The 21,863-nt window shown below is 40.4% G+C and overlaps 1 protein-coding gene across 1 annotated transcript in view; it reads left to right on the top strand.

Moving 5' to 3' along the window:
- The first annotated feature begins 9,546 nt into the window (after positions 1 to 9,546).
- Positions 9,547 to 21,863, top strand: part of hk1 (hexokinase 1) — a 21,741-nt gene continuing 9,424 nt past the window's right edge. Inside the window, exons 1-7 of the mRNA XM_036546375.1 lie at positions 9,547 to 9,827; positions 13,498 to 13,660; positions 19,837 to 19,985; positions 20,134 to 20,253; positions 20,806 to 20,901; positions 20,991 to 21,090; positions 21,399 to 21,582. Of these exons, the coding sequence (XP_036402268.1) occupies positions 9,765 to 9,827; positions 13,498 to 13,660; positions 19,837 to 19,985; positions 20,134 to 20,253; positions 20,806 to 20,901; positions 20,991 to 21,090; positions 21,399 to 21,582 (875 nt within the window). The 5' untranslated portion in view covers positions 9,547 to 9,764. The remainder of the gene's footprint in view (positions 9,828 to 13,497; positions 13,661 to 19,836; positions 19,986 to 20,133; positions 20,254 to 20,805; positions 20,902 to 20,990; positions 21,091 to 21,398; positions 21,583 to 21,863) is intronic.

Below are 21,863 nucleotides of genomic sequence, written 5' to 3'. Positions count from 1 at the left end.
CCTTCCCCCCCTACCTATACCACACTGAGATTTAGGCCCAATACTTATATAACACTGAAAGTTAGGCCCTTACCCCATGCCTTAACCACATTCAGAGTAGATTCAAAGTTTTTTGGGGGTTTCCTACAGAAATAACTACAATGATCCAGAGGTCTCACTTTTTACAAAAATGTACTTCTGTGCCATCTGACCTCATTTAAATATTACAGTTTTTATACAGCCTCATGTGGCTTGTTTGATTCAGCTGGTAAACTGCGTACTGATCTCTATCTGTTTTTACTTAAATATCTATTGTCAGTTCTCTGTGACAGATATGGATTATGATCTCCACTTGTTTTCACTTAAATAAATCCTGTTTTTTAATGCAAACAACTAGTGAAGCAAGTATTCACCTCATTTATTGGGGTATAGAAAGCACTGCAGTCCTTTTGGAGGTACTGGCGCAAAAGGAATGATTTCTTGAATGGTATTCAAAATACTGCATAAGAAAGGTATCTCAGCAGAGCAAACAGTTGCTGGGTTCAATAACAGGCTTCTACAGTGGACGTGCTTAGAATGTTTGGCACAGCATTTGATTTGAGTCTGGTTTGGTTTTGAGTCATGTATATGCAGATGTCATGCATTTTGAATCTAAAAACAATTTTCACAGAAGCGCTGATGAGGTATGAACGTTCAGCAATTATGGGCCTTTCTCAAAACAATACCAGCAGGCAGTCAAATTCAATTTTAAAAACTGACCAGTAACAGAGCCAGTAAAAACACATCCAGTTGGCAGCTCTGTTGGCAACCCTGATCTTGCCAGCTACCAACTGTTGCTAATAAGCTTTAAAATCCAGTTTGTTAGCCAGATAGCTAGAAAATAAGGTTGACAAAGGATTACTTCTTTTATTTTTAACCAGTTAGCTAACTAGCCCCTATCTATTTGCTAGCCAGCAATATAAAAATGCTGAAATTGACTGAACTCTGAGACAGCTAGCTAGCTAGCAAAGACACCTGGGTAAAATACAATGCTGTTTTCATGTATGTCAAGTATTTCCTCTTTATTTGAAGCATTTCAAATGCTTTCTTGAGAAACCAAATACTTACATTTGAAGTATTTTCACATGCTTCTAAGAAAATACCATTCAAATGCTATTTTAAATGCATTTCAAACATCCAGTGCCTACTCACAGCACCATGTCTGGTAATATTCTTAGTGACCTTAAAATCAAGATAGCGTCAAGATCGCATCATGTCCCTTCTACTGTTTGTCTTATTCTTGATCTGTCAGATAAAGTCCTTGGAATGACAGAGCACCTCCTTCTGAACTGCTGTCCTCATAGTGTCATGCTTTGATGTAAGTGGATCAATGTGCACCATGCAGGTGAATGTATTGCAAGCACATATGCAGAAATCTTAACCACTACAACATTTCAGCCGAAGTCAGCACAATGGTTATGGATAACGCAAGCAACATGGTTGTTGCCTTTTCCCAATTTGATGATTGTTTTTCTACAAATGAAGAAGAAAATAGTGGTGACAAAGAGGAGAGAGGTCTACATCCTAAGCATTGTGACATCAACATGTGATGATGAAGGTTACTTTCCCTAGAAAGCATGATGGCTGCTTTTCATAAGTCTTCATAGTCTTCCTCTTACCGTTGGAGAAGGTCAAAAATCTCCCTGTTACCTTAACAAATCTATTTCAAAAGCCTACCATCGCCTCTCACTGTCACACGTCTACTCTCAAACATGAGATCTATTGGAGTGGGAAAATCGACTGCAGTCTTCTGCTGTTGATTTTCTGCATGATGGAATGCCAAAAATGATTTACTCCGTTCTTGATGTTGACAAAACCTAGACCAATTTTCAGCCACGACCTAGTCTGAATCTAGTTGACTCAAGGAGACAAGCGATAATTGTATTCTGTGAGGAGATTGAGTAGGAATGTTGAGCTGGCAGGTTGAATATAGTCAGGACCTTTTTGCATCCTTTTAAATATTTTGTGTCATTATTTTTATATATCATATAATCCTTTTTGATATGCCATACCATTTTTCATGAGCCAGCATTGTTTAAATCCTTCATCAGCCTTCCCGTGGGAGGAGGTATGTCCAGTTTGATCACTCTCACAGCCTCACAGAGCTTGGTTGGCAGGAGATCAAGGCGGCGTACCCTCAACTCTCCATCCCATCATCTACAGGCCTTTAAGACTCTAAGACTGAAACACAAATGCTTAACAGATGCTGCCAGACCCAGATGCCACCAGAGTCACCTTATTCAGGTTACACAAAAACAAACAGCAAATAAAGATCGCTCATACTTTAGTGAGTGCATGAATGAAAGTGTCGCAGGTTTGCTAAATAAAGCCTCTTGTGGGATTAAAAGGAAGAGTTAAACCAGGGTAGCGGCATGCTGTGCTTTAAATCCAGCACCAAGAGGAAACACGTACACGCAGTAATCCTTCCTGTCCCAAGGGCAGCCTGGCCTTTGTGCAATTACCATTAGCTCGGCTAGAGGGCAGCACACAACCCTACCACAAACAAACATGCATGTAGAAACACACACAGAGATATGTGAACATATACACACACAACCTTATAACTTAAACACCTAGTGAGGACCGCTCCTCAACCACAGTGTAGGTGCGACAAAAGTACAGCATCTTTTTATTGCGATATGAATGATCACTGTATCTTTGATATTTTTGTTATATTTATCATATTGCAATATGACACATACAATACAGCATAAACATTGTATATAATGAACTTATGAAGTAAAAAAATGAAGATATAAGAATCTTCATGTTTTTTGCAGTCATTCATATTAATTGTGTAAATCTGTAACAGAAGTTAGTGTCTTGACCCCTGAATTTGGTTTTCAAGTTGTCTTATTAGCTTACTTTAGTGTCACTTGAAATACTTTTTTTTTGCAGTTACCCTCACTTTACCTAACATTGGTGCTTCTGTGCTTTTTCCTTTTTATGCAACCCAGTTTTGGAAATGGCAACTGCGTATTAGGCTCATTTCACCATGGCAACCTCAGCATGTGCGTAGGAGCACTACAATGAGACTAATGCAAACCTCCGATACACTCCTACACTGCCATTGGCTATTTTTCACCCCACAATTCACACAGCGCACAAGTAGTTTTTCAACCTGGGCCAGAGGACTCAGCCTCTATTCAAAGTGAATGTCTTCCCGACTGAGCCAAGCAGTGGTGCTTTTGAAGTAAGCACTGTCACTTTAGACTAGCACTAGTGCTTTTGAAACCAGCATCCTCAATTTAATTCAACATTAGTGCTTTGGAAGCAAGCATCCATATTGCAGTCCAGTGTTGATGCTGTTGAAGCAAGCATCCATGTTTTAGCCCAATGCCAGTATTTATCAAGCATCTCAGAAGCACTCCTAAGAATGCTGCTGAATCCTGTAGATGACAACCTGGTGCAACAAGATTGTGTTCAAATTGAAGTTTGAAGCCACTCTCTTTGAGGATCTACACATCATGTGTTGTTCTACGCCACCTTGGCACAACAGCAAGAACCACGTAGTTAATATTAAACACCACTGGGGTATTCGATACTGTAGAGCCTTCATCTGTGTACATACCGGGCTTCACCCAGGGCAATTATGCACATGTAGGTGCTGTCAATGACTCTGACAGCCCAGCAACATTTTCCTCATCTCCAACCCAACTTTGTGTTACTCAGAAATGTTTAGAACTTAGCACCCATTCTTGCTCTGATACTTGATAGGTACAGGCCCAGATTTGCTACTTGGGATATTAAAACTCAGCTAGATGACAGCAAAGACTCCTGAGGGTATCAGTCCAAACATCGCACACCTTACTCTTATGCCTTCAGGTCTCACATTTGCACTGACATTATCACCTGCTGCTGCTGTACAATGGTACCTTCATTTACAGAAGCACATCCCTGTTTAAAGTCTGTCATGACAATGCAGCCAGTATCCTGGACTTCACAAATTAATATTTTCCAGTCACCACACCAATCTTCATCCAGCCATGAGAATAGCGTCTGATTTTGCTGTACTTGGTGAGGCAGTGAAATTTATTCCTCTTATTTTTTTTTACTTTACAGGCAGTCCTATCCTTACTGTCATTACATTTCTGTCATTACCTGCAAATTACCTGGATTCTCATCGGGCAAATGGCTTTCTTTTGTTCTTTTAGTGTAAATCTTTTAGTGTCTCTCCTGATCACCTTCCGCATATTTGATTTTCATTATTGTTTACAAACAATAACAATAAAAGCTGTCATTCAGTAATATTGTGATAAAATCAGAAGACAACATTCAGATTAAATTCAAAAGAACTTAACAGCAGTGCCTTAGTCACAATTAGATTATGTAATCTTGCCTATTTAAAGCCCGCAGAATCCTATCTGGTGGAATAGGCTGGTGACTCTGACTTCAGAAAACTTAATCTGTGCGAGGAGCAACTACCCTCCAGCCATGGAAAGCGATGAAGAGATAGAGATTTCACCACATGTATGTACAGACTCTCTTTATCTCTTTAATGGGGCTTTGGGGATCTGGCTTTTATTAAATTAACGTATGAAGTGGATTTCAGGTTGTGCGGAATCCGGAAAGATAGCCGGGTTGATTCCCTGCTGGGACACACCTGTTGTACCCTTTGGCAAAGTACTTAACCTGAATTGCCTTGAGTTAATATCCACCTGCATAAATGGATAATATGTAAAATTGTAAGCAATATAAGAGTGTCTGTCTAGCAAATGTGTTGTAATCATCTCAATAGTTATGGGTTCTAATTATGGTGCATAATAATCAGCACAACAGGTGTGTTGACATTTTGACTTGTAAATATTTGTGAGATGTAACAATGTTTCATTTGAGTAAATAAAAAATTATTTCTGTTATTGTACAAACAGTTGGTGATAATTTCATATGTTGGTTAAAAATTAATGGGCATCTGGAATATGGAATATGGAAGAATATGGAAGTTAAATTTGTGTCATGCAGTAATTATTTTTGAAGTCAGCAAAGAAAGTTATTTCCCAATGGGTCCCATTCAAAGTTGTACAGTCATATGTACAGTGAAGTTTTATGTTTTATGTTTACCTGAAATTGTGAAGCCAGTTGATGACTGACAGATTTCATGAATTAAAAGGAATATGAAGTAATATTCGTAACACATTCTTAATTCCTTGAAATGATATTAAGTAAACATTAAATGATCATGATGCATTGAATTTTGATACCGCTTAGCATAAATATGGATATGGTATATTAAGACTGTAGTGCATTCAATCAACTGTGAAAATTCACGATCTGCTCCCTCTATGTTCTGAGCTGCTTAGGAGACAAATTGGAGAAAAATTTTAGTGAAACAAATAAAAAAAGATAAATGAACACAGAACCAGCTGGCAAGCAGCAGCTGAATTTCTTTGTGTCCAGTGAAACAATGTTTTCTGTTTGGCGTGATGGAAAATGCTTTCTGTCTATTGTTACCGCTGCACTGATCAATGTTATTGAACTCATTGAGGGAATTGTTAATGGTATTATTCTCAGCATGTAAATGTAGCTAATTGTATTTGAAAGAAATTCACTCACAAGCATTTCTAGTTTCAACAAGGTGCTGCGTAATGATTTTAAGTCCACTCAACACTACCTCTGATACTTTCATAATCCTCTACCTTTGACCCTTGCTTACCGAATGAGGTGCAAAACTCTTATTGGATTACACCCGGATATCTTCATCATAGCAAGGCTTGTGTAACTGACAGCAACTGAGCAGCTTTTATGGAGCACACATGGTTGTAGTATTAGTTGTAGTAAATTTAACCATGTATAGCTTACATTACATTCATTTAGCAGACACTCTTATCCAGAACAATTTCCAGCACAAAATAACAGATGTGTATCTATTCAAGTTGAATGAGCAACAGTGTCAGACCAGGCTAACAACACTCCCAGACCAGCTGGTGTGAGTTAACTTGTGCAACCTGACTAGGCAAGGGAAGCCATGTATACTACCATACATCAGTCACTAGATCACTGAATCCAAAACATATCACAATACTACATGTTAAAATAAACAGCAAGTACTACAAGTAGCAGGTGTTGGGGGCAGGGATTGAGGTGGAACCAACATGTAGTCTTAAGAGGTGGGTCTTCAGTCTGCGTCAGAAGATGACCAGCTTAGTCTAAAATATTAGCGTCAAGGTTGTGGTCAGGAACTGGAGTGGATTGTAGGGCATACAAATGTTAGAGAAAAGGGTTGTACTGAAAATTATGATTAAATTGAAACTGAGGTATTTTATTACTAAAAGATATTGAATTTATTGAATCTGATCTATAGTAGCGGTCACGTAGAAATATTTCATAGTGCATGTAAAGCAGTAAAAAGAGTTAAGAATGTTAACATCTTCTGTCTATAATCTATATATGTAGGATTTGAGATGAAATCTGGTATGGAATCATCACGTGCTACCTTTGAGACATAGTTACTATTTGTAACACCAGTTACTGAAAAACTTAATGACAATGTAGGTAGTTGTGTTGTAATCCACTATTCTGAATGCATTTGTTTTGCTCTTATCCTGCACCATGGTCAAGGCCATCATTAAATGCATGTCACATAAGCAGAAAGCTAAAATATAAGTAAAAAGTGATTTATGTACTGTCGTGCACACACCACACCCAATGATTAACCTTTGGAGCAACATATCTGCATCACGCAACTGTGCATGTAGAGCCAAATAATGTAACATTACCTTTAGCATAGTGTTCACATGCTGCCAAATGGTGATCCATCAGATTAATGTTAGCTTTCATTGTACTAATGTATTCACATTGCCTAGCATTGCCTTCCAATGTCAGAATGAAGTCTGCTGTGTTTTTATACTGCATCAGAAGATAGCGAGAAATTCTCGAGTTCTGACAGCGGCAGGTAGCTCATTCCACCACTAGGGGGCCAGTGAGGAAAAGAGGTGAGCTCTGGATGTGAGCAGAGAGCTCAAACAAGTGAAAGGTGTGATAAGGGACTGAATGTAGGAGAGAGCCACACCCCAAACAGGCCAGCCAGGATCATGAATTCAGTGAAAGCACACAGGGCGTGAGCATGCTTTTATATGTTAATATGTGTGAACATACTGTATGTAACGGCATTGCACGTGTTAGTACTAAGTCTATTTTTAAAAAGTAATTTAAAATGTACCTTAATTTATATTCAGTTAAACTATTTACAGACCTTTCACAGCACATTAAATGGGCACTCACCTGTTATGCGATACAGCCAAGAGGAAATAATGTTAGCAGTGGGTTGGGTTATTGCATTTTGAAATACAATTTTACAGCATGTATAATTAGCAATTTCCTGAAAGATTTCAGCATCTCGATAAGAGAACGAATCGTGTCTTTGAGTGTGTGTGTTTGTGTGTGTGTGTGTGTGTGTGTGTGTGTGTGTGTGTGTGTGTGTGTGTGTGTGCGTGTGTGTGTGTGTGTGTGTGTGCGTGTGTGTGTGTGTATGAGCACGGGGTGTGTATGTGTGCATTGCATGTGTGTATGCATTGTGTTTGTGTGTGGATGTGCATTGTATGTATGTGTGTGTGTAAGTGGAGGCAATGTGTGTGTGTCCCTCTGTGTCTGCACCTCTGCCCAACTGCACACTCTCCCACTCCAGGACACAGTCTGTTCATTCAAGAAATAAACGCCGAAGACGTATCACGATAAGATGAACAGCAAGGGACACAAAGCAGATTTCAAAGACCGTTAATTCTATATAAATTATAAATCAATACTGTATAACATTTTCATGATGTTTTCGTTCTAAGTGTGTTTTGTAAACTGTAAGCTGTGTATACGTCATGTGAGAGTCACCATATTGTGCTTATCCATGGCACCTCTCTGCTCCCCCTGTAATGGAAGCTGGTCTTATGAGGGCATGCTGTACAATATCTCTTCCCCCCCTCACCCCCCTCACTCTGTCTCACTTCTGTGAGTCTGTAGCTTTTGCTGCCCTGACAATAGACTCAGGGCCGGCATATAGCTAATGGGCGGGTGGGGTGGGAGGGGGGTGTTGTGTGTAATTTGAGCTACGAAGCCTCTGGCAAGGAGAAGCAAGTGAAAAAGCTAAGGCCTCACTAGCCCTCTGCTCAAATTACACATTTGCACTCTGCAGGAGAAGGCAATGCTGTTCGTGTAGAGGAAACAGGAAGGAGTGGAGCCCATGAGAGGGGGGGTTTCCTTGACCAGAACTAACGTCACACATGGAGGTGTGTCATAATTGGGAATGCAGCTGTTTACGTTGTATCAGTATGTGCAGTTCAGAGGCTTGAGAGAGAGAGAGAGGAAGAGAGGGTACACATTTGCCTCTTTCACCGTCCAGAGGGGATCCTGTTTTTTTTTTTTTTTTTTTTTAACAATATGTCAAGAAGAATCCAAAACAAAAAGTTATGGTCTTAAGTTTACACAGTGAAATGTATTTATCTTTAAAAACTTGCAAGACTACTTGACATAAAACTGCCACCCATTTTTTTCAGTATAAAAAAGTAAATGATGCTCTTTTTAATATAACCAAAAGTGATTTTTTTTAACTCTGAGACTCCATCCTGCTCTGAGGGTTGGGTTTACCGCTGTTTTAACGCAAGGTGACTTTGTCAAGGTGACACCCGGGCGTTGCGGTCATGACAGAGTGGTGCACAGTAAAGCAGGGCATCACTGGGCCTCTCTGAGGGGCATAATCTGCGACGAGCAGTTCACGGACGCAGGATTACTCCTGTTAACGCTGATCTGAAAATCCCATCAGAAAAGGAAAGATTAAAAACCTGGCTTTAAAATATTTTCCACTGGCACACAGAAGAGGAAAAACCTGTTTTGGTTTTTAGTTTGATGAAGTAAGATACACGAAAAGAAAGAGCATAGCGGGTCGTATGAAAAAGGTCACTTTATATACGAGAACTATTTACAATAAGTGTGCCTGACTGCGTCCGCTAGAGACAATGTCCTCTTTAATGTTACTAAGTGAACCATGGTGCCCTCCAGTGACCTTCAGTGAAAACTCCACCTTGTTACTCCTCTCCACTGCATACCACTCTCAGAACAATAGTGTTTCTCTGCAAAATCCCTGCAGAACTGTGGGGATACGGAGAATGTGTATTCAAAATCATATAAGCATTACTCAGCAGAATTTCATCAGAATTTCACCTTCAGAAGCATTTCGAATCCCTCTTCCCCAGTTATTTAACACAGAGTAGAAAAGGCAGACACACTTACAGGCACACACATGCATAGGTGCGCTCACACCTACATTCACATACATGCAGCATTCATGAACACACATATACACGCACACAGTGTGACGTGACGTACGTGCTGAGTGCCGCTTTACTGTGGTAAAGGCAGGGTATCTGTTTCAGCTTCTCTGCTTCTCCCTGAGTGCCGGCAAATCAGCTCTGCACTCTGCAGCACAGCCTCAGCATCTGGGCCAATCACAGAGCAGGAAGTGGGCAGGGCCTTAGCCTGTCACAGTCCCAGCCCCTGCTGCATCTCGTCTGAGTGAGATCCATGTAGTGTAACTCACTGGGCCGAGGGAGTGAGTCTCGGCACGTTGCTGTGTGGAAGCCCATACACACCTACTTGTTTTTCTATTTTTCTGAAGCCATCCAAAGAGAACAAGGAAAGGCAAGCCAAGAACTGGTTTCTCCACTTCAGTCAAAAAGGGATTTTTTTGGGGGGGAGGGAAGATTTCAGGATTTTACCCCTCTCTTTGTACTCTTACTCTCTGAGCATAGCAGCTGATCAGGATGATAGCAGCACAGCTTCTGGCCTACTATTTCACAGAGCTGAAGGATGATCAGGTGAAAAAGGTGAGTCTCTTCCCCACATTTCATGACTAAAGGCAGCACTCTTACTTCCTCCTCTGAAACAGGACTGCTTTTTAACAGACAGTTCAAGGCCATGAGACAACAGGTGACACCAGCTGGTTTTCATGGCTCATCTGTATTAACCCCCCTGGGCATTAGAGCTCTTGGAGAAGGACCGGACTGAATCTCGCACCTCGGGGGTGTTTGAGGCCTCATGTCAGGGCATCGCTGGAGTGCGTCCTGACAGCGCTGCAGTGTCCTTGAAACCAGGATGTGGGTGTACAGTCAGCTGCCTGGAGGAACGGCCCGGGTTTTTTTTTTTCATGGCACTGAGTGCCGCATGTGCTTAGGGATCACAGGCAGCTTCTTTCCTCAGCCTGCCGGGAGCCGGGTTTAAATTTCCAGCTTCTCCAGCCCCCCCCCCCCCTGCTCTGACTGGCCTGCCGTAGCCGCTTCACCCTTTCCCTGCGGGAAAGAGCGGAAAACGTAAAAGTTGTGTGCGCGCCGGCTGCGCTTCAAGTCTTTCCTTCATGGCTCTGTGGTCTCTGTCTGTGTGTCTGTGTGTCATTTAGACCCAAAGGCCACAGAGCGGAGGAGCGTGGAACGGAGTTTATGTTTATTCAGGGAGCGTCTCATAGCAGAGCTACCCGAGACTAGAGGCATGTCGTAACATTCCATCCCACAGGGGGAACGTGCATTCCTTCTCAGATATGAAGCTTGTGTTAGACATTACAGGACTGTTGTCAGCACAGCTCAAATTAGGAACAGAATGTCAAAGTTAAGTGTGTTTATAGTGGTGTTACTCTGCTGAATTACCATAGCAGCAATTATGTTGGATCTAGATTTTACTTCAGTATGACTGGTCTTAGTTCATGTTGCATTTTCACATTGAATACAAGGACCAGCAGATACATTTTTTGTCATAATTTAGGCATGTGGAGATAGTTAACTTTTTCGTCTGAAAATGTACAATTCCTTATATGAATAATATGCTTAAATAAAGCAAGCCTGGATCAAATTGTAATAGTTACCCGTTACACACTTGTGTAATAAGTGATTCACAGAATAGGTCTGCAGAAACTTACTTCCTGAAATGCAAGGCATTCATCTTGCCAAGAGGAAGTCTTACGTTAGAGGACACGTGTGCTGTGCCATGCCTAGCCATGAGTGCACAGAGATGAATGGTATCGACTGAATGAGCATTTAGTGATGTGTACTCACCAATGAAATCACCAGTGCAGTGATGAGTAGAAGCACTGTCAGCCACCAATAAAACCATCAGAGGTGGTCATTCATTAAACCGCATATGCGTCATAGCAACCTGCAGACAGTCATGGTCACAGACAGGAAGCAGTATCCATCACTGCCTACAGTTCTTATAGAAGTGCTTTAACTCTGTCGACAGATGCAAAAGATCATTGTTTTATGTATTTTGCTTTTCAAAGACAATTAACAAGGGTTGCTCTAGTTTTTTTCTGGCAGATATAGTAAATCTAAATTACATGAATTACTCCTCAGTGGCAGAGGGCCTTGTGAATGCATTTGAAGTTTATTTAAAAAATACGACTGCCTCTGTGTAGGGCAGGGCCAACTACAGTTTCATGACTTAAACTGACATCCTTCGAGGCTGGCTGCCAGAATGACATCACAGTCTGTAAAATCTACCATGTGCTTCAGGGGTAGACAAATGAATATGGTATAGTGGCATAAAAGGTGCACTCCACAGACAGAACAGTAAACTGCCAATATGTTAAAACATTCAATGATATTGCAGAAAAGCAAACAGCATATAACAACAACCATGATCAATTAAAGAAAACACATTTCAGTCAACCAGCTCACAATTGTCTTGAGGTTTTACCCTTTAACTAAGAGTCCTAACCGGACAAATACAATGTAGTAAAGAAAAAATAATGTCTTCGGATAATTTGTGGAATAAATATGAAAAAAAAAAATTCTAACATTCTAACAAGGAGGGCCAAATGATGTCAGTTCTTACCAATTATTTCAATGCTAAGAAAAGACATCTTTTCAGCAGGTTTACACAAAAGCAGTCCATAGATAGAACACTGGACTGTCTTTTTTTCTTTCAGATCCGAGATAATGGTTAATCCTGTACAGTAAACTAGCATTAGGATTTTTGTGCAACTATTTAGGCACACCCATGTTCAATGGAAGGATTTAAAAAAAAAAAAATCTTGAAATGCCAACTGACTACCAGGAAATGCTCAATGCCTCTGACCACTGGGACAGCCCAGAATGTTTAGTCATTCTGCTAATGAGTGTGGTTTGAGAGTAATCATTTACAATCACAATCGGGCACATCATGCTTCACTGTTCTACGTTTCTCGAACTAGCACACAAAATATTTTCACAAAATGATCTACACCATTTTTGTTGAAATGTATGATCTTGTATGTCTTCAGGACCGTGCACACAGCTCGTTTCAGAATATCAGGACCGTGCACACAGCTCGTTTCAGAATATCAGGACCGTGCACACAGCTCGTTTCAGAATATCAGTGTCTATAATTCTTCAGATGGCACAGATCTGCTGTTTACCCTCATTACCTGCTCCTTACTGCTTCCATTCATTTAATGATAACTGCATAGCTATGGATCACCTGCTAATGATGCCTTCAGATTTATACCTAACTAGGTATAAATCATCTGCTAGTCATGGCATTAAATGAATGCTAACTTGGTATAAATTGTCTGGTAATCATAGCATTAACTGAAAGCTAACTAGGTAGGAACTGGCTGCCTAGTCAATGCAATAATTGGCTTTGTCTTAATTGTTCATTGATTTATTGGTTATTCTGAGGATCATCCACATTAACTGAAACTCATTACTGATTGATGTTTCTTGGCTGCATTTTGTTTCATGTTAACATATATGCTTTCAAACATCTTGAGACCACACAGATTTATTTGACAGCTCAGATTTATTCATTGCCCCCGACAACCTAACCTAATCAGGTGTACAAATGCCTTCATGTTTTTGGATTAAAACTGTATGACATTATAAAGTATTGTCCATTCAGCAATTCTCGGCTTCACTTCACTCAATAACTGCTTTTATCATCAGTGCATTGTGAATTCCACAATCATGTGTTATTTTTTTAACATCTCACTCAATGGCAATGTGCGCACGGGGGCATTGACCTCAGGTGACCCCTGCTGGCGGATCAGGCAGATGGGAGAGTGTAATTCACAGCAGCTCATTTTGCTGAGATTAAGGCGCTGATGCAGAGCTGCATTCTGATGTCTCAGCATGCATGTGTGATTGGATCTGCTTCTCTTTTACACAAAATAGATGCCATGACAAAAATGTTGATCAGACTTTTTACTGTAGGATTCTGGGTCTGCCATTTGCCTACCCGCTGAAATGATACCGTATAAGGAAAAATGAAACCCAGTCAGACACAGTGGTTCACATCTGTGGTAATTTTAAAGGCGTTCACACTAATGTTACATGTGTTATTTGTGTAAAAATAAAAACGTCATTTGTGTAATTGGGAAATTTAGCGAACAACTTGATGGAACACCGAAATATTACAGAAATTATGACACGTTTCTTGATTAGGCTTTTTAAATAAGTATACTTCTCTATTGATTTTTGTATAAAATATGTCCCAACTGGTTTAACTGCTTTTCTGTCCGATTCCTTTCAGATCGATAAGTACCTGTACTCCATGCGCTTCTCGGATGAGACGCTGCTGGACCTCATGGCTCGGTTCCGCCGGGAGATGGAGAACGGGCTGAACCGCGACACCAACCCCACCGCGGTGGTAAAGATGCTGCCCACCTTCGTCAGGTCCATACCCGATGGATCAGGTTCGTGGCTCCTCTATAATCCCCATGCTTTACAGTGGCTCCGGAAAGTATTCAGACATTTCATTACATTATATTATTGTTGGCATTTAGCAGGTACTTATCCAGAGCAACTTACAGAGGTTACAGTTTAAAAGTTAACCATTTATCCTGCTGGGTATTTTAACGAGGCAATTCTGCTACATTGTCACCTCCTTCATTTATTGCACACTTTATGTTATAGACTTAATATCACACAGAGTAAATGTAATCTTGTGGCCATCAATCAATCAAATAACCCACAATGACAAAGCAAAAACATTTTTTCAGAAATATATAGCCCATTTCATATCCCATGTGATACCAGTGTCTGCCATCCCATGTGAAACCAGTTAATGACTGTCTCTGGGTAAAAAAGGGTGATATTCCATCTCAACACATTGCAGAACAAGAGAGATTATGGTGATTGCAGTTTTTAATAGTGTGTAAATTAACTGGTGTGGACCCAGCAATTTTGCACTGGAAAGTCACAAGGATGTACAATATCCAAAGTGTAATAGACATGGAAATTTTGATAATAGGGTCTGACTCCAATTGCAACGCAGACATACCACCCAACACAGAGGGAAAAAAATCAATTTCCTATTTAAAGCTACATCCAATGTACAGCATACATGCTAACGTTAAATCAATATGGCACTGATTTCACAATGTCCTTATATGATAGAAAATGCTTTGGCACGGCCAAATGGTAGTAGCATTGGCACTGGGGCACACTGACAAATTTGAACTGCCAAAACAACAAGCATAACAGGTATTCAGATTTTGTGACCAGAGACCAGATGGACAGGTACAACTGGCTTAACCAGACTGCCTGCAGCTGTGCTGGTCATATGCATGCAGACAATGTTAAAACATCTAACGTGCTAATTAATCCCAATCAATTTTAATTAAAAATGATCTGACAACCAAAACATTCACTGAATGATCTGTCTATGAATAATAAGCTATTCACTGTGGCAGTTGTGCAGATAACAGACATGTGTGTGTGCGTGTGTGCACACGTGTGTGTGTGTGTGTGTGTTTTGGCAACATCTGTTATATTTGCACCCTGATATATTAGCATCTGATATATTAGCACCCTGAGCATGTGTTGTGACATTTTGAGTTACTGTAAGGTGCTGTATTATGTGAGTGAATCAAAGCATGCATTTAATGTGTTGCTAATGTTTCATGAAAACCCTCGGCTTGTAAAGCAAAGGGAGTCATTCTCCTCTCTTGTAATCGTGCGAAGCAGAACATTTAATGATGTGGTTCAAGATGCCTTTGTACCACTATTTCAGCAGTATTTCACTTGTGCCCCCAGAAAGATACTGAGAAAAAGTCTTGGCCCACAAATTTTCAACTGACACAGATTACAGTTCTCATCCAAAGAACTCGAATGATGCAAACCGCTTATATCATACTGTATGGATTCTTTGTTACTTATACCATTCAATATGATATGATACTGATACAATACTAGTTTTGTAAAATAATTCTATAGTTACTCATGTGTAGTCACCCATAACATTCTTTTCATGTATTTTTGCAGAACACAGGCCTATTAGCTTCAACCTATGTCTACGCTACATGGGTACCTCAAAAACCTATATTTTTGCATGTTTCTTTAATCTTCTAATTAAACTTTAGTTTGACATTATGAGACACATTATGAGACAGTCATATCAAGATAGCCTTAAATAAAAACTATACTGAAATAGAGTATATTACACTCACTATAGGATAAAAACTAGTTGTTCATGAACAAATTTTCATTTTCAAAAACTTGGCAAAGGTCCATGGTTTGAAGTCTTTTAGCTTGTGGCTAAAAAGCCTTTCAGTTGTCAGCTGATCTATCTGGGTTACTGCACAGTCTGTCTCCAGTATGTGTTAGCCATAGAGTATTGTCATACCCAAAGCCCATGTCCGTGGATCTCACACACACTGGTTTTGTAACTGCTGCGCTTTGAAGCTAGCCGGAGGGCTGTGCTGTATCTTGTTTTAGAAACATTTTCAATGCCCCTTTGCGGTGATTTTGCTGTGCAAACAGCAACAAATCTACCAGTAAATTTTTTTAAAATGTGTGTGCTTCTGGTATCAGACTCACGACAGAAAACTGAGAACTACACAGAACAAAAATTAGATCATTTTCAAGGTGGTTTAGCAGTAGACTGCACATTAGCAGGACACAGAATCATTGCGATTAAAGAATAGAAATAACAGAACACATCAACACTGCGGTAGCATGCGACTCAGGCAGTGTTTTAGGAAGCCCTCTACCACGGCACCTCGCCCTGCTCAGACCCATTTTCCTCACATGCAAATAATGGGACCCATCGATAAAGCCTGCGGTTTAGTTCCCTGGAGCTCAGGGCACGTGGTGTTCCTACCTCATCCTGCTGAGCAAGGCCTGCTGGGAAGCCGTTCCTAAATATAGGACAATGCACTAACCGTCAGATCCTATAAGGATGACTGTCCAATGAGCAGTGAAAATGGAAAGGTTCACCAGCACATACCATTAAGCAAGAGCTCTTCTGTGTTGTGACCAGGGCAGGGTAAAGCAGGATTACCTTCTAAATGTCAAAGAGAACACATAGGGCATAGTGTATCATTTGCAGTTTTTAATGTGAACAATTGAACAATTAATTGCAGCCTTTTTTCAATCAAAGCTTGTAGTTTATTTCATGATGTTTTCAGAAGTTCTTGTTGTCACACTCTAGTGCAGAAACACTACCATGACAACCACTCTGTTAAAGAATACACTACCCTGAGTATTGCAAAGTCAGGTTGGAGTAATGTATCTTTAGAAGAACTTGGCTTCATGTCAGTATCAATAATCTTAATGCAAGCCTTTTTTTGGACTGACTCAAAAATATATTTTGTACATATTGTATGCTGGATGTGTTTTTGTGAAGCTTGATCCAAAGACAATCAACTGTGTGACTCATGTTGGCTGCATGACAAAGAAAACTTTCATTTCAGAATGAAAGACATGGATATTACAGCATAGTATTTGGAAGCAATGAGACAAGTGTATTGTCAAACTCTTAATTACCCATAAGTTAAGATTAAAGTTGATAAAGATCAACATTTACAGTAGCTAGCTATCTCAGTACACAGTTCATGTGGTAAATATTGCTAATAAGATATTGATTGAATTGAACTGATTTTGTCTTGCATGCAAAGGGGTCAAGTTCATAAAAAACATCAATGAAATATAGCAAATGACATTAAACAGTAAGACATCGTAAACATATTACATATGACAATAACAGATGTAAAAAAAAAATTGTGTCAAATATTCTATCTAGGCACTTACAATTCTCAACAATCTGGATCTCAGTTCCATTCATTAAAACAGGGGCTTTAGCTCTGAAATCTATGGTCACTTCTTTTGTTTTTGTTGTGTTGAGAACCAGGGAGTTATCAGTGCATGACTGTGTAAAATATGGTATTTCCTGTCGATAGGCAGACAGATGCTCAGTAGATAGCTTGGTGAGTTATCATTAGCAGGTTGCAAGCTAGAGATAAGTAGAGTGACATTTTGGGCAACATGATTCAGAATAAGCATGGAAGTATGTTATACAATAGTTATATAGCAATACATTTATTCATAAAGAAATATGCGGTATTGGTTTCATTGTGTGGCTGATACTTTATCTTAGTAGAACTGCACGTGGGCTGAAGTAGCTAAGTAATCAGCGCTGAGGATTATGATGCCTGTGTTGTAATCTTGCCAGCTGCTGTTAGTGAACATGCCATGCGATGCAGTTCTTGGATCAAAAATCATTGAATGTGTATTTAGAAATAGAATAACAGTGATTGTTTTGCTATATTAGAAATGTTTTATATTATTTTTAAAAATTGTAGCCTTTAGGTTCATATCTGTTAACCATACAGTCAATTTGAGTGTGTAATGGAGTGCAGCGGGAAAATTAAGACAGAGCAGAAGAAGCAGAAGGAAATTAGGGAAAAAAAATTGTTAAATTGTCTGGACGCTTATTGTGTTGTGTTGTTGTATTCTGTTGTATAGAGCTGTATCTGAATCTATTGTCAGATGAGGTTAGAATTGTTTGTAGGACTGAAACCTCTGGCCAAAGCGCATTACTGTCAGTAATATATAGGGGTATGGGGTTTGTTCTGCCAAACCTGTAAACTGGCAAATAGTATTCCTGCCATCCCAGTCAGTGAGAGAACTATACCCAGTCTCTCACCAGAGAAAAGACTGAATAAATTCCAAGTTTCTGGGATAAATGAAACCAGGATGAAGGGATAGTTGGACCAAATAGCACAGGATATGGGTGAAAGCCTGAGTTCATGGTTGTCAAGGTGACCAGACTCATGGGAAGAACGACAAGTAATTAAGTCAAAACACACACACACACACACACACACACACACACACACACAGAAAGCATTTTCCAAGGCTGGCTTGATAAAATATGTTATTGGTTCGGTATTTGAAATATTTGATATAATTAATAGGATATATTAACAGAATAATTGATAGAATTATCCTCTGACATTTCACTGTTTTTTCTCATTGTCATTTGTTATCATTTATAATACCATTTATTAATATTAATTACATTTTAACTCATAATAAGACCACAATTGGTATTTTTGTTGAGAATAACTTCAAGAAGGTTTTTCCTCATCTTCTCAGGGGTATGAGTGGAGTCAGATATTGTTATGTTGAGCTGGTTTATGCCCCTCCTCCTATTAGGGGTGTAGGAGAAAGTCAGGCTTTAGTATCATGAGTTGATTTATGCCCCTTGCTGCAAAATGTGTCACTGTGATTCAGCACAAATAGTGTTGTTTTTAAACAATGTGACATGGCTTATGAAGCCTTTTAAAGCCATTTATTTCCCAGGAAGCACTTAAGCAAGACAATAATACATAAATCTATGTTGCTAACACAGCTGTGATGTAAAATATCATCAGTGAAGGCAAGGAATAATGATTTTTTTTATCAACAGAGTACTCTGAACTAATTATAAATCATTGAAATTAAGTGTTACAATCAAGCCAATGTAATGTTTGACCACTTAATTCCCATAATGCACTACAAGGAGAGTAATGACCTGTGCAGCCTCTTGTCAGTTTCTATGACTGTGTGTTTCATGCTGTAAGGTGTATTGGGAAAGATACTCCTTAATCAGGCACCAGGAGACTAAGAAACCCATCAGAGAAATGTGATCTGCTATGTAAAGGGAAGGTGACTTTCCCGATCATCAGACAGGCAGTAAAGAGCAAACAATGGATTTTACAGCCTGGCAACAGCAGTTGTGCAAATAAAAGCATGTAGGAATGGAGCCAGAGAGAACATTCCTTACACACTAAGCTCACTGAGGAGCATTCTGTGCTCACCCACACTTCCTTTCTGGCCTATAGCAAGGGACCTGACAGACCCAATTCCGTGGCAAGGGGAAGATTCTGATGATGCCTAAAATCATCTGAACTTTAATCTGGGCCATTTCTTCATAATGGGCTCCTTGTCACCTTGTAGGTATTGCCAAGACGCACTGCCAAAACAAATTATGAACACAAATCTGACAGAAAAACGGATATGTACTTTTATAAAGCTCATGACCCTGCCTCAGAGTTAGTTGTAATTTCATAAATTAGCCAGCGCTGAGTTCACTCAGGGTGAACGTGCCTTTCGGGGGCCTGCTGCTCTCTGGTCAGCAGCTTTTCCCCAAAATTTTAACTGCTAGCATGACCTCTTCCTGCTCCTTGACCCAAGGCCCATTACAATGAGGCGTTTGTGGAAACAACCCATAATTTGAAGGAGTTACAGCCCTGCTCTTGTGGGGCTTTTCAGGGGTAATTCTGTCTTTGGCTTCTGAATGTTTTACTTTAGAGAGGGCTAATGTTTTGATGTTGTGCGTCCTAGACTATTGTTGGTTCTGAAAGTTGTGCATTTCTGGAATTATACTTTCACATCATCTTGGAAGCAATTTAATATGGGGTGTATATGTATCAGAGCCAATTCCTAGGCATTTATTAAAAGCTAAACCCTGAGCTTTTATAATCACTGGTGCAATAAAGAAAGACGCCTAGAACATTCACATCTCTCTTCAGCAAACCCTGTAGCCCTACCCCAGCACGGATACATTAAGCACAGCTCATTTTGCGTGTTCTTCTGTGTTCTGCAGAAAAGGGGGACTTCATCGCCCTGGATTTAGGAGGCTCCCACTTCCGCATCCTGCGCGTGAAGGTGTCCCACGAAAAGAAGCAGACGGTTCAGATGGAGAGCCAGATCTACGACACTCCAGAGGACATCATCCATGGCAGCGGGACCCGCGTAAGTACCCCCTCTCCTCCGCTTTCAACCCGGCCCCCTCTCCCCTTTCACCCCTCCACCCGTCCCCTTTCACCCCCCCCCCCCCCCCCTCCCCCGACCTCCTGGTGTGTCTGTCTGCTGTCTGACCCCTCTGCCCTCTTCCCCAAAGCTCTTCGACCATGTGGCGGAATGCCTGGGAGACTTCATGGAGAAGCAGAGCATCAAGGACAAGAAGCTGCCGGTGGGCTTCACCTTCTCCTTCCCCTGCGCTCAGACCAAACTGGACGAGGTAAGGCCACAGGGCAAGCTCCTCTAATCAGATGAAATAATGATTTATGGTTAACCCAGATAACCTCCAGGCTGCGTTTGCACCATGAGTGCCATTGAATATTAGCAGCAGGGTGTTCTGAACCTCCTCTTGTGACCTGTTGGACAAAAATTCAGCCCGGGACTTATGTTACTGACCAAGAATGCCATTACTGATCTGACAGATTAAACATTATATATACAGGCTTTAGACTGATGCCATACACATACACACATATGTATATTAGTATTACACTGCCTTGCTTCCAATTCTCAGGAACTTCACCAGTCTCAAGTGATTGTGTTAATGGTATAAAAGATTTTTGTTAATTCTTTAGGACTGGACATTATGTAGTACTGTAAGTCTCTCACTTGTAAGTCGCTTTGGATAAAAGCGTCTGCCAAATGAATAAATGTAAATGTAAATGTAAATGTAAATGTTGTACTGAGTGCTTTTTTGTTTTTATTCAGCGATGGATTTTTTCAGTGTTCACACTGATGAATAATTAATAAATAAGGTGTCTGTGTGCTGTAGGCCGTTTTGCTGACCTGGACTAAACGCTTCAAAGCTAGTGGTGTGGAAGGGATGGACGTTGTGAAGCTTCTGAATAAGGCCATTAAAAAACGAGGGGTAGGTTTGACTTTTAAATGCAATTTTTAATGATATATGAATAGGTGATCTCCCAAGTGATTTATACCTTGTGAATGTGTGTTTTGCAGGACTACAATGCAGACATCATGGCTGTGGTCAATGACACAGTGGGAACAATGATGACCTGTGGATTTGATGACCAGCGCTGTGAAGTTGGTATCATCATAGGTAATTATTGCCCAGTTTGCATGGGCTTGTCATGTAGACACTAATTCATCAATTCATTCAACTAATTCATTCATTCATTCATTCAAGCAATAGGCATTGAACGATGAGCTATAAAAACTATAAAAACTCTAACAACCGTTAATCTGTTCCTGCTAAATGGCAATACCTTCAAATTAGGTTGCATGTAAAAAACATAACATTTGGTAGCTACAACTTTTGCGAAGTCAAAAGAAAAAAATAAATACGGATGGAAGTGTTGATGTGCCTTCTGTTCTTTTCATTGGTCTTTCTCTGGCGTTTCAATATAGGCACGGGCACCAACGCTTGCTACATGGAGGAGCTGAGGCACATCGACATGGTGGAGGGGGACGAGGGCAGGATGTGCATCAATACCGAGTGGGGGGCGTTCGGGGACGACGGCACCCTAGAGGACATCCGCACCGAGTTCGACAGAGAGATCGACAGGGGCTCCCTCAACCCCGGGAAGCAACTGTACGACCCGGCACCAACATGGCGTCCTGCGCTTTGCTCCACTGCAATAGTGCTATTGTTTAGATGATGTACTCTCACACAAAGGCTTCTAGTGTTGGCATTCTCAGTTGAGCTAATCTGCAGTCTATTATTATTCTACTTGCCAGTACCTGTCTTAAAAAACGGCAGTTGCTTTGTTCAGTTTTACTGAAAGCTCCCCAGGGACAGTAATTGCAGGGAATTCAGCAAACCTGGTGTTGTGGCATTACTTTGTCATCTGATGTTTTTTAATTGTGATTTTG

This window comes from Megalops cyprinoides, chromosome 15 (assembly GCF_013368585.1).
Source record: "Megalops cyprinoides isolate fMegCyp1 chromosome 15, fMegCyp1.pri, whole genome shotgun sequence".
NCBI classification, from domain to species: Eukaryota; Metazoa; Chordata; class Actinopteri; order Elopiformes; family Megalopidae; genus Megalops; species Megalops cyprinoides.
The sequence above is the reverse complement of the archived record's forward strand: the minus strand, read 5'-3'. Positions and strand labels throughout refer to the sequence as shown.